Source organism: Nipponia nippon, unplaced genomic scaffold (assembly GCF_047370975.1).
Source record: "Nipponia nippon isolate SJK-2023a ecotype South Korea unplaced genomic scaffold, ASM4737097v1 scaffold_11, whole genome shotgun sequence".
In the NCBI taxonomy this organism is placed as follows: domain Eukaryota; kingdom Metazoa; phylum Chordata; class Aves; order Pelecaniformes; family Threskiornithidae; genus Nipponia; species Nipponia nippon.
In genome coordinates, this window is record NW_028262302.1 from 27678236 (window position 1) to 27690868 (window position 12633).

The following is a 12633-nucleotide window of genomic DNA, read 5'->3' on the forward strand; positions in this document are numbered from 1 at the left end:
TATTTTTACTATTCATTCAAGGCAAAAGTCTACACAAGCATGTCAAAAGCAGTAATTGAAAAACAGTGAACACGACAGTCTTGAAAATACGTTTAATGTCTAATCTTATACAAAAGTGACAGCATTTTCAAAAAAATATCAAATCCTGTATTTATAGCTTCTCACTATCATACAGCAATATTTGTTTCATCTAAAGAAAATACAGCAGCAGGTGATAATCTATACTTTAAAGATGTGATTGCTTATATTTCATATTGTAAACAGATGCAGTATGTCGATCTCAAAGCACAAGTCAAAACGAACTTCTCAGCAATTTAACTCAAATGATGCATAGAAATGTACAAATTCCATTGCAAAAGCTTCAGGCCAGAAGTTGCTCACACTTGACATAACATGTGATAAAGTTACTACACGGTATATAGTGACAACTTGAGTTTTTACACAATAGATTAACAGGTATACCCTTTTCACTGCTATGCAAAGAACTTTGCTCACAAAAACAAAGGGGTTATGAAACAGTTTTCATGACCTCAAGAAATACGAATATACATTGAAAAACATCCCATATATACTGAATTTTAGCCTAAATATTCCAGTAATAAATCCTGCCTATTTCAGGAAGAACCTAGAAGTCTAGTTACTTTTACAAATCCCCTTTCCAAAAATCATTACTTGCTACGTTTGCTTTATCCTTTCCTACCTCTTTCCATTCCCTGCAAAAACACATGGCCAGTGCAATTTCCAACGGGAGTACTGCTACTGCATGATCCGTTCATTTGGAATAAATGTTTTTTCATTACATTGGTTTATGTTCTAAGGCTGCAGGTATCAAAAAAGCACTTGAGCAAATGCAGTCAATGTTCTCTTATGTTGATTTTTAATTAGTCTTGCCAAGATCTAAGCCAAGTCTGGTTGGGGGGGCACGTGGGGCTTGTTTAAGGTTCGTGAAGACTTGCACTTTTGGTCGCTATTTCTAGGGTTACAGCTGCTAGGTTTTAAGCTGAAACGTGAAGTATTTTTGTTCAGCTCCAGTATCGTCTTCCTAAAACAAAAAATACACATACCTTTGCTACTAGCTTTCATGACATTAGATTAAAACAGCCACAGCCAAGCTGACCGCTTTCTTCTGCAAAAATATTGCAGGGCTTTGCCGTAAAGGCTAAGACTACTAACAAGCATCGCCACCAGGTCACCCCATTTGTTTTTAAGAAGTCCATCACATGCATGCAGGAAGCCACGATAAGGTACTGGAAGAGAATTAACTCGCTTTCACAGTTCCATGATACAAAGACTTCCTAATGAGCTACTACGTTAAGCAAAATTTGTTCCTAATTCTACCTACAGAGGCTAAGTTAGGACATCCCCAACTGGGGATGAAACAAACCGTCCATGGTCAAAGTCTAGGCTATGAAGTACCACAAAGAGTGCCAGAACTCCTCACCGACGCGTGGCTGCGTGTCTCGGTAATGCTGAACCAGCATCGCAGCAAACCCCTCCCCCGCTCTTTGCGCAGATATGGCAAGAATATGAAAACGTACTGCAGTGCCCCCTCAGAGGGGGGACAGCTACGCGGCAGCGCAGAGGCTCCCAGACATTCAGTTACTCCCAAGTTACACTTACTCAGTGAGGTATGCGGACACCCAGCTGAGAACAGAGGACTTCTCCCCATTACAACATTCAGCGGAGCCCTGATGAGACCCCCTCGTTCTCAACTGCGGCAGTAAGGATCTTTGTAGCTGATAGAACTAAATGCCATGCCAAAAACCGCCGGGAAGGGAATTGTCAGGTCGGGTTTTTTGATCTTTTAAGCTCAAGTTCAGTTTCTAGGGACTCTGAAAAAGCCTGCCGAGTTTACACGACTCGGCAGCTAAGTCAAATTTTAAATGACTAGAACCCAGGTTAGAAATAGGGAAGTACCTTACCTAAGTGGGAATCAGCTTCTCTTTACATAGACCAAGCCAAACTTCCAACCACCACAGAATGAGAACTGGCAAAATGATGTCCTCATTTGCATGCATAAAACTCACATTTGTTGATTCAAAGTTAACTGCACATCCAGGTTATTTAATTTGCACATAAACGCCTGTTTGTGAACACGAACAGTGTGCTGACAAGTCAGACCGAGTATTTCAACTGCGTATCTTCTCTTCTGTAGTCCCAGACTGAGCAATTGTTTTGAGTATATACAAAATGCTGAGAAAACCTTCAAGTTCACATGCTCTGTGTCTCTTTAGTTTGAATTACTGTAGCATGTTCAAAAATCAGATTTCTTGACAAAAATCTTGAAACGCTTTTTATTGACATTTTAGAATAACCTGAAAATAGACAAAATATGACTATCCGTCCATTCAGTGACCAGCACAAGTCTGGCAACAAGACTTAAAGCATTCATGGAAATTTAAGAATTAACATTTTTTCAAGTCCTTGGGCCTGATTCTTTATAATCCTTACTTGGCAACTCCCCATTTTTCCAAGGAATACTTGCCAATGTAAGAACCACAGATGTTAGTTTTATTTCTGCTCTTCGTAATTCATTTTATTAAACCAAACAATTATGCCAGCATATGAGCAAGGTAAATTTATGCAAACTGCTCCTTCATACCTCAAATGCACATACAAGAGGCAAGTATTCTTCATAGCCCCAAACGTTACTGAAACAAAAACTGTAAAAATCTCTGTAAGTAGTGGATGAAGGTGGAAAGCTACAGTGTTTTGTTGCCCAGAATGTATTCAACGGTAAGGCTGCAAGAGATAATAATTCACGGTCAATACAGGCTTTTCACAAAGCAGTTAATTCACAGTTACAAAAATGCGTAACTAAAAACAAATTCATCCTTCTAACTTGTTGTTCCCTCCCTGTGTGCCCTAGAAGCAATCTCTCTACGTTACAGAGACTAGGATATTTTCTCTTTCAGAAATAATTATTGAGGCTTTCCCCCCTTTTTTGCCTTTTAGAGCAGGCTTTCCAAGAAGTGGAAGACTGCTATAATGTGATGCTTAGACACACTCCAACTTGATAAAATGTCACTATTCTAGTATATTTAGTTAAGCATTTAAAAAGTTGGCTATTATGCCACTGACTACAGAAATGAGACAGACGTGCTGAAATTCGTTACCTGCGCTAACAGGTCTTACGCTACCGAATTTCTGCACTTAAAAGTGTAACATTTTAGAGTAATTCAAGACCAAAATTAAATACTCACATGGGGACCACCAGGCATTGATGGAGCACCAGCAGGACCAGATGGCACTTGAAAAGGATTAGGGGGCGTAGGATATAGTCCTGGAGCTGGATATGATCCTGTGGGTGGAGGAAACGGACCTGGCGGTGAAGGTCCCCATGTTCCAGGTGGGACCGTACCCCATGGTACTGTTGGCGCAGCCCCTGGAGTCTGGGTAGGAGCGGAATATGGCCCTGGGGGTGGATATGGCATGCTAGGTGCAGGATACTGCCCTCCCATTGTTGGTCCCCATGCTCCAGAGGGCATGGATCCCCATGGCCCAACAGGAGCAGGAGGCGCAGCTGGCTCTGTTGGACCACCATAAGGTCGTGGAAGCTCTGGAAAGGGCATATTTGGTGGAGGATATTGCCCTGGTGGGACAGGACCTGGCACAGTTGGGGGTGGATATGGACCACCAGGAGGAGGGCAAGCGGGTCCAGTAGGAGGAGGAGGAAATGGAGCAGGCGGTCCAGGGGGCATGGAAGGATACATTCCTGTTGGTGGAGGTCCGAATGGCACGCTGGAAGCGGACGTACTTGGTGGCAGTCCGGTTGGCGCCGTAGGGGGAGCGCTTGGGTTGTTCCAAGGATTTGAAGCTGGCCAACCCTGCGGTGGCTGACCAGGCTGTTGACCAGGTTTTGTACTGCTCACTTTGGAGGTTTTAGCAGGCGACTGATCTGGTAAAGCATCTGCCAACTAAAAGATAAAGCATCAGTGAGAATGTAAAATGTCTACTGGACTTCCTAGTTGCAGACATTCACCCTCTACATGTACATGTTTCAGTTGCCAAAATGGGAGGAAGAGAGCTCTTTGCTGCTGCGCACAGATGATTACATTCATTTTTGTGCGGCTTCTATCATTAAGGTAGAAGAGGCATTCTGAAATGCTGCAGTTAGAAAACCAAAGATAGAAGGCGACCTACCACACATAGCAATAAGCAATTTCAGCGCAAATCCAGAAAGAAAAGATTTTCGTAGATTCCCATTAGGGCTATTCTGACACTTTTAAAACACAACTCCTGTGTTAATATCACAGCAAAAAAGAACCCACGAGGCACCTAGCAGCTTCATATGTTTAGTCCACAGATTGCTACATCTACCCAAAAGGAAAACACCACAACTGCAATAGAGGAAATCGCCTCTCAACTGCAAGCTCCCCTTCTTCTTGAAAAAGTATGTCAACTTTTAGAATGAAGTAACACAACTGGCTGATCTTCAGGAAAGAAAAACTGTTACTTACCGAAAAATCATCAGTTCCAGACATTTTGCTGAAAAGTAAGGTAAGATAAAGTGAAATTTGTTGAAAATAATAAAACTATTTCAAGCAAGAGTTCATGAGACAAACTCTACATTTGTCTCATTCAAACCACAGTAAGTGCAGAACTGGTAGCGCTTCTTAGCGGTGGCTTTGTTTTAACGACTCTGGCCCATACAGATACGTGCTACCCAAATACTTTCCTCTTGATAAAAGTTCTCATGACAAGGAAAGTCTTCAGCCTCGACCTGCCTCATCTCAGACAGGACCGACACATAATGTAAATGGGTCACATAACGCTAAGAAAAAATATTTCAAATATTCATCCCGAGTAGGCAGCCTACCCAGACAGTGATGCCTGTGAAGTATTCAAGGTCTTTTCTAAACTGGGACTCAGAAGAGTTATGGCGGGCTGCTTGCAGGTGAAGTTAATGCACCTAAACGAAAACATGATTAAACCCCCATGCAGATCTTATTGTCAGAAACAAAAGAACTATCGTTTGCTGATGCTTTATCCTCCAATTATTTCAGAACATACTAAAGGTAGTGGATGCTCTTGTTTATGTTCACCGACTCCAGCTAGCTAGCCTTAACTGAAAGTAGATATGGCAAAGGTGTCATTAATGCATACCTGACTTCTAACCTCTCAACATTACAAGAAACATTGAAAATAGGGACTGGTGAGTCATGTGCTATCTTTTCATGAAGGCCACTACCACACTTCGAGCTTTCCAGAGCTTCACCACAATGAAAACTGACTGGCTTCACCAATCTTTACTAGCCACACAAAAGGGCAGCTGTCACAAACCTGAAGTTATGTTCAGTGTGACTCACTATAAACAAATACTGACTAGAGGTGAAGAACTCTTGAAAGGATGACCAAGAGCAGGTGAAATAGGTGGTTTTAGGGGAGAGCGTAGGATAGAGAGGAACATAAGAGGAGGAAAAATGCAAGATATAAGTCAAGAGTACAAATACTACTGCCAAGTTGACTCCCACAAAAAACAATCCTTGTTTTTCCTTGTTGATGGTGAAAACCTGACTTTTAACACAGAGACTGGTCTCAGGGATGGAGGTTTGTACAGATAGCCTATGACACATCGGTTTATAAGCTCCATTAGACTATAAATTACATAATGCAAATAATGCACATATAAACTAGAGTCTTCTCTGAAACTGTATCGCAAGTTTATTACTATCTACACAATTTCCTCATCTTAGGACAGGACTGGATCAGAACAAGGGGCTGTTTAGCTCAGCATGCCGTTTTATCTTCAGCAATGACAGTAGGGAAGAACAAGAACGGGGATGACACTCACCCCAATACTTCAATGATTCCATGCTACTTCCTAAATTATAGGCCATTTCTATGGAATAACAACCCTCAAAGAATTTCTTCTCCACAAACACGTCTAGTTTCCCTGCTTGTACCTACAACATCCATTAGTGAGGAACTCCAAAGGGCTGCTATTTGTTACACAAAAAGGCACCTTTTCCTTTTTTTTTTTTTTTTTGTCCTAAACCTGGATCTCACTAGATTCAGTTGTTGCTCCTTCATTTGTGCAGCTGAGGAAATCGGTAAATCTATTCTTATCCACTCTGCCCATGCTGCTCATTATTTCAGAGATTTTTACCGTTTTCTTTTAGCTGTTCCTCCTCCAGGCTGAGCTCCAGCTTATTTCATTGACCCTTGTGCAGCAGCTATTCCATACCGTTGATTATTCTCACTGCCTCTCTTTGAGGCTTCTCCAATTCTTTTGTATCTTTTGAGATGAATGACAAGAAAGAGCCACACAGAATTCAAGATGTGGGATAACCATTGATTTATACAGTTTCATAATTATGTTCTGGTTTGTCCTCTATTTCCTTCCTAACACTTCTTAATGTTTCATCTGCTTTTTGATCACTACAGAACTAACACTTTTGTGGCAATACTTCATTCCTCAGTGGTAAGGGTCAGTCCATCATTTTATGTATGAAATTATATGCACCACTCTACATTTATCTACTCTGAATTACATCAGATTTATTGACGTTGAATTATATCTGCCACTTTATTACCTAATCCTTACTTTCCTGAATGGCTTCATATCAACAAGACACTGCTCATCTCATTTCCCACGTTATTTATGACCACACTGAGCAACCCAGACCCCTGCGGAAACACAGTGAACTTCTCAAGTTACACCTAATAATTTAAATAAACCTTCAAAGAAATGCCTAAGAATTTAAATAAACCTTCTATGAAATACCTATCTACAAAGTTGCACCCTGGTGGAAGTCAGTGCCTAACTGCATGGATCCAAAGGTTGGTTAAAGCTCCAACGTTAGCTTATAACAGCAGTAGTTCCCTCAAGCGGGTACAAATAGCTGCACCTTTGTATCAGACGAGGCACGCTGGTCAGATCCAATCACCATTTGCTTAAAGTTGAGAAACCAACTGAACTACATCAGGAAAGTAGTTTCTGCTCCTGTTACTAACAGCTCAGCTGTTCAAGAGACATCTACCAGAAAAAGCCCAATTTCTCTTCAATAGATAGCTCTTATCTTAAAAGAGTTCATCAGTTTTTGCAATGAACCATGCTCAATAATGACCAGAAGTTGATATGTGCTTTTTAGTGGCACTGTAGTTCAATTTACCTATACAGACACGGAAGCTATTTAATAAAACCCACAAAATATAGAAAAACAATTAAAGACAAGTACAAAAATAAGCTTCTACATAAGTGTACATGTAAATGTATTCATAAGCAAAAAAAAAAAAAAAACAAAAACACAGGTTAGCAAAAAGCAACCCCAAAACAGGCCAAGAGAATCATCCTTTCTTTAGGCAGATGGAGAGATGGGATAAGACCAACTGAAAAACAGATCTACAAGAGATTGAAAAAAAGCTCACAGAAGACGTTAGAACATATGCTGCAAGGGAGACAAGGAAGAGAGGAAACCAACCTAAAGGAGAACTCAAAAGAAAATCCCATGATCTGTCACAAGAGTGACAGAGAATAATAAATTCAAGTCAAAGCAGTGGATGAATACAGTTGAAACAGGCCTGCTTCCACAACATCAACAAATATCCTCAATATTTGTCAGCAGATAATTCCATAATATTTCTGTGCCATGAAAATTAAGGAAACAATTCTGCTACATGACTTATGGAAAAAAAAGTGTAGTTAAGCATAGCTTATAATGAGATTTAGTGGCTTTTTTATTTTGGCAAGCAGACTAGAGCAACATTTGTTGGCAACATTTGGCATAACTGAGTCAATGCCAAGCATGTCAAGGATCCTCTTGCAGACAGGATGGCCTACTTCGGGGACGTTTTTTAAACATACGTTTAATCTGGGTATTGCCACCTTCATTTAATAAAAAAGAAACCGAAATTACCGTTAGACACATTCAGACAACATATGAACTAATTTGTACTTAAATCTAGAACCTATATTCCATTCAAGTTGTTCAACACTGGTACAAAGAATTTCAATCAAAACCTTCCAGAAATATCAATTACATTTGTAAAAGTATCGCCCAAGGCATTCACATGCTCACAAATGAGACTCAGAGACACTGTCAGGCAGAAGACCTCCAAGTAACTTCATTTTAAAGTCCCCACTGGTCACAGGTGGGCTCAAGATTTTAGAAAAACGTACTGAATAGCACTTTGACTGGATTTTTAGAGGCGGTAGAGTTAACAAACGGACTCCCATTTTCTCTTGAAGCTTCCCTAGAAGAGCACTGCACAAGCACTGATATGAGCAGAGAAAAGCCGATTCATGTAACAGACGTCTGTTTTCCCACATTTAAACTCTTCTTCAAATTATTCTTTCCTGGAGTTGGGGGGAAGAAAGAGTGAGTGGAAGACGGAGGGTTCAGGAGTTTAAGTAATTTGGCAGGGAGTAGAGAGACTATAGAACTGGCAGCGTTCAAACTGAAGTCCTGCTCGCATCCACTGTGCTGTAAGATAAGATTTCCTTTGTTTTCTGAAGGCCGCCGCCCCTGGAAACATCCCCCGCTTTCCAGAAGCGCGGAGCCTGCCAGCTCCAGATCGGCTGGTCAGGGCACCATTTCTCAGCCACCTCTGAGAACACATATGGCCAGAAGCGCGAAACTAAAGCGAGGGGAAGAGAGAAATGACCGATGTCTGCAAAAAAAGGCATCAGGAGCAGAATGTCTCTCATCCTTTATCCTGAAGAGCGATGGGAGGGAATGGAGGACTTCCAGCACACCTACCCAGAAACCATACACAGCAAAATCTTCAGACCACAGTCCAAGGCCTCCCAGACACCCACCAACTGCTCTGGAGAATTAACAGCGGGTAGGTGAGACAAGCAAGCCTGCCCGGGCTCCGCACGGCAGGCTGGAAGAAGGTTGAGAAGCTCTCTGACACAGCAACGGTACGCTAATTCTACCAACAGCGTTCAAGACCAAGTGGTGATTTTCAGAGAGGTCTGTGAAAACCCCGTTTCTGGAAGCGTGGTGCTACGTGTGAGATACTACATCCGTCAGCTTCCACAATAAAACAGCTCCACCGTGGTTTTTTAAGCTCTAAACCCTCTCTGATCACATCCAGCCCAGCTGGAACGGATGGATGTAGTAGCATTTTTCCCATGCTCTGGCCTTTCCTGGCTTTTATCCATCACCAGTCCCTAAAGACCCCCGTTAGAAAGAGCTGTCCAAACCACTTTTTCTTTCTTTTACTAAAGCTATCCAAAAGGAAGCATCAACTGCTTTCGTATTTTTTTTTTCTTTTGAGTTGTATGACATTTTTCGAACACTCGATGTGCCAGATTTAGTTCCTGTCTCCAAGATCATCTTTCAAACACAGAAAAATGCTTTCTAGATGCAACAGGCTCTGCTGCATTTCCACTGGGTGGCATGGCTCTATCAGCAAAGAGGTTCTTTTGTCACTGTAACATGACTAATACCTACCAGCATAACCTCATCTACAACAAGATTTCTGCCCACATAAGTACAACTACCCAACATAGCTATACAGATAAAATGGAAAAGAGACCAAATCTTTTGACAGCTTCTGAATGTTTTCTAAAATATGCAAATTTCTGCAGCTTCTACCTTCAGGCATTAAGCATCAACATTTTATAGCTGGCCTTTATCTTTAGTGCCTTCTCAGCAGTTGCACTGATGCCCTTGCATACTGTGCAATCGTTTAGTCTGATCTGCACGTTTATCCATTGGGAGAATAAAGACAATTGGTAAACAGACCGAAGGGGGAAAAAAACCAACAGTTAAATCACTAGTAGCTACTTGAGATTCGGTGATCTTGACAGATCTGTCTGTCTTGACAGGAAAAAGGAGGTAAGTCAGATTTTTAGTTTTCAGCTTTTCAGTTTTCATATTTTCCGGACAGATTTAATTAAGAGCAACAACCAAAACGATGCATATTAGTGCATTCGCTATAATTGATCAACTAGCAGAAAAAACAGTTCTTCAAAATAGAGGTCTTATCAGTTCCCAAGGCCTGCAAAACATCAAGCCATAAGGAACTGTAATCTGTTTCAGTTTCCCACCCATGACAGGCCATTCAGATTCACAGCTGCGTCCCCACCAAGACCAGACCTAATCACTTCAGATGGTCACCGCACCACAAGCAGATGGTTCCAAACCCGGCAAACATATATCACTCCTGCGATGGCTTGTTTGTGTGCCAGCTGTGATACAAAACCAGTGGAGAACAGCGAATTTCCACTGACAAAGATTACTCCTGTCCACACCATCCCACCCTGTGAATCTTGCAAAAGATGTATTAGTCCAGCAGCTCAGAATAATTAAAACATTTCTCCCATAGCTGCCTCTAAACTTTCTTGAGAGCTACGGAGCCCATTCTCTCATCGCATCATCCTCATTTTTAAAAGCGTGCTTTATTTCCCACTTATAGCTTTAGCTTCCAATTATCAATTCTTCAGAAATCTTCCTGAACTAGCTGTAAAAGCTATTTAAAGAATACCTGTGTTCTCCTCCCACCAAAGCTATATACTCAGGAATTATCAGCTTAATTATTTTTATTTACTTTGGATGAAACAAACACACTGACCCTGAGTACGAGTGACTATCAAACATCTTCACTGCAGGGTTTTTGCGGGGGGTGTGTCCCCAGTAAAAACATCAAAACCTTTGTGTCCTGTTCCAGTTCTAGCCTCAACAGCGACAAACAAAACCATGCACCTTTCTGCTCCTTTACAAAGGCTCTTTTCCAGGATAACTGCTTTTCAGGATACAATCGCACTGCATGGATACAGCTGGCATCTTTCACATTTTGATTTGGCACTGTTAAGGTGTATTTGAATGAAACTCAAGTTTCAGAATTATCAAAAGTGCTTTCTAGGACTGGCTTGATATTTACCACAAATTGTTGCATCAGCCACTGGTCTCCACAGGTCTCAGAGATGGTGGTTTCAGGGTGTGCCAGTTTTGTTTAAAAAAAAAAAAACAAAACAAACCAACAAAACCAAAAGCCCTGCCTTTGTTATTACACCCACTGACCATAAGGCTGACCAGCACCAGATCAGCACTGTTTTCTACGGAATACACCTAGAAAGGAGTTCTCGCTCAGAGATAAAACCTGCCCTCTCTCCACGCAGCGTGCCCTTTGCTACCACGCAGCGCCAGCTTTCCCAGTAAGTCAGCTACCTGACGTACGTTAACACTGGATAAAATGAAACCAACTTCTCATAAACTATGAAAAATTGACTTGCTGGAGACCTTCTTCAGTGAAGAACCTTTGAGTTAAACAGTCACTTATATGCGATCCGCATGCATTTCTATAGTCATTTATAGATTACGACCATAAATACAAGCCGAGAAGATATTTTACCAGCCGAGACACAGCAGCTACCACCGTTACGCAGAGTAAAGCAGGATCCGCTACCAACGAACCTCCTTGGCTTCGCAGAGACCAGCAAAGCCGCCCCCTCGGAACCGAACGCGGCAGCAGCCATTAGGCCGCCACCGGCACCCCGAGGCGGTACGCCCTCCCCGGGCGGCGGGTCTCCGGGCGGGGGAGGCTGGCTTCTACCACTCACTCGAGGCCAACGGCCCGCCGGAGCCCCCCCGCCCTCCGCAGCTCGTCGGGGCTGGGAGAGGCGGCGGCACCTCCCCGCCCGCCTCTCCCGGGGGTCTGAGGGGGGGGAAGAGCCAGCTGCGGCCCGGCGGTCCCCGGGGGCGGTGTGGGATGGAACCCCCCCCCTTCTCCCTGGTCGGGCCCGCCCTCCCGCTGGCGGAGGGGCCGGGCGGGCGGCAGACGGCGGTGGGTACCTGGGCGGGAGAGGCGCGGCGCGGCGCAGGCCGGGAGGGAGCGAGGCAGCAGGCGGCGGCCCGCAGCACCACCGCCACCCCGACGCCCAAAGCGGAAGCGGAACTGCGTCACACGCCCCGCCTCCCCACCGCCCGGAAGGTCACGCGCTTGGCCCCACCCCCCCGGCCCCTTCCCCGCCCACACCGTGACACCGCCCACCGCGTGACGACGCCGCGGTCACGTGGTGCTTTCCCACCCACGCGCGCGGAGGGGAGGCTGCGGCGCTGACAGGATCCGGCCGGCGCCTCCCGAGGGTCGGGGACGGCGGGAAACGATCGTTCCGCCGCCCACCGAAGGGTGATTTCGGCGGCGGGAGGGTGACCCGTAGCCCTGTGCCGCCTCGGCTGTCCGGTTGCCCTCTCAACTAGCACAAAAATCCCACCAAATTTTGCTTAGAGTTACCCAAACCGCCCAGTTTTCACATCGCAGGCCTAAAGGATGGACGGCGCGCCTGAAAGCTTGGCCGGTTTTCTCATAAGAGATAACCAGCTCTCCCCGCCTACCTTCATCTCAGACCCCTGTGGTCAGGAGGACTAAATACGTAGCACCATTTCCCTGCCCTGCCCCTCCGAGCTATGGCACTAATCCTGCAAGCGTCTGCATATATGGATAATTCCCTTAAACTCCGCAGAAACGTGGGCGATGCCGAGCACACGCCGACGGTCGCATCCCATGCGCCGGCGCCCTTCCCCGTGCGAGCGTGCATCTGTTCGCGCTTTTTGAGGTCATTATTTGGCCATTTCTGAAGCAACTGGGAAAAATGATCAGCAGGAGCAGACCCCAGGCACCACATTAGCCGCAACGAGCATGAAACCACAATATTTTTACTGATTTATTTGCATAAATCAT

The 12633-nt window shown here is 44.0% G+C and overlaps 2 protein-coding genes across 5 annotated transcripts in view; both read right to left on the reverse strand.

Annotated features, from left to right (window-relative positions):
• Positions 1-11817, reverse strand: part of LGALS3 (galectin 3) — a 28458-nt gene extending 16641 nt beyond the window's left edge. Inside the window, exon 1 of the mRNA XM_087748096.1 lies at positions 11745-11817. The gene's annotated coding sequence lies outside the window, so the exon portion shown is untranslated. The remainder of the gene's footprint in view (positions 1-11744) is intronic.
• MAPK1IP1L (mitogen-activated protein kinase 1 interacting protein 1 like) lies at positions 78-11852 on the reverse strand. 4 transcript variants are annotated; one of them, XR_015702411.1, is made up of 5 exons: positions 11745-11852; positions 4461-4488; positions 3204-3917; positions 2603-2742; positions 78-2315 (listed from the first exon to the last, which is right to left on the reverse strand). XR_015702411.1 is itself a non-coding variant. In XM_087748099.1 (5 exons), exons 3-5 carry the CDS (start codon positions 4482-4484, stop codon positions 2731-2733), a joined length of 750 nt encoding a protein of 249 aa, XP_087604225.1. In that variant the 5' UTR covers positions 4485-4488; positions 4820-4912; positions 11745-11799; the 3' UTR covers positions 78-2730. The 4 variants fall into 4 exon arrangements, 3 of the variants coding, with proteins under 3 accessions (XP_087604225.1, XP_087604224.1, XP_087604226.1); XM_087748099.1 differs by adding an exon at positions 4820-4912 and having other exon boundaries at positions 78-2742; positions 11745-11799; XM_087748098.1 differs by having other exon boundaries at positions 78-2742.
• Positions 11853-12633: the final 781 nt, after the last annotated feature.

What these genes read in the sequence shown, in the direction of transcription:
- MAPK1IP1L (XM_087748098.1), bottom strand. Translation starts at nt 4,484, where the DNA reads ATGTCTGGAACTGATGATTTTTCG. An exon ending in CTGGAACTGATGATTTTTCG is followed by an intron (nt 3,918 to 4,460) that starts GTAAGTAACAGT and finishes TTTATCTTTTAG; the next exon opens with TTGGCAGATGCTTTACCAGA.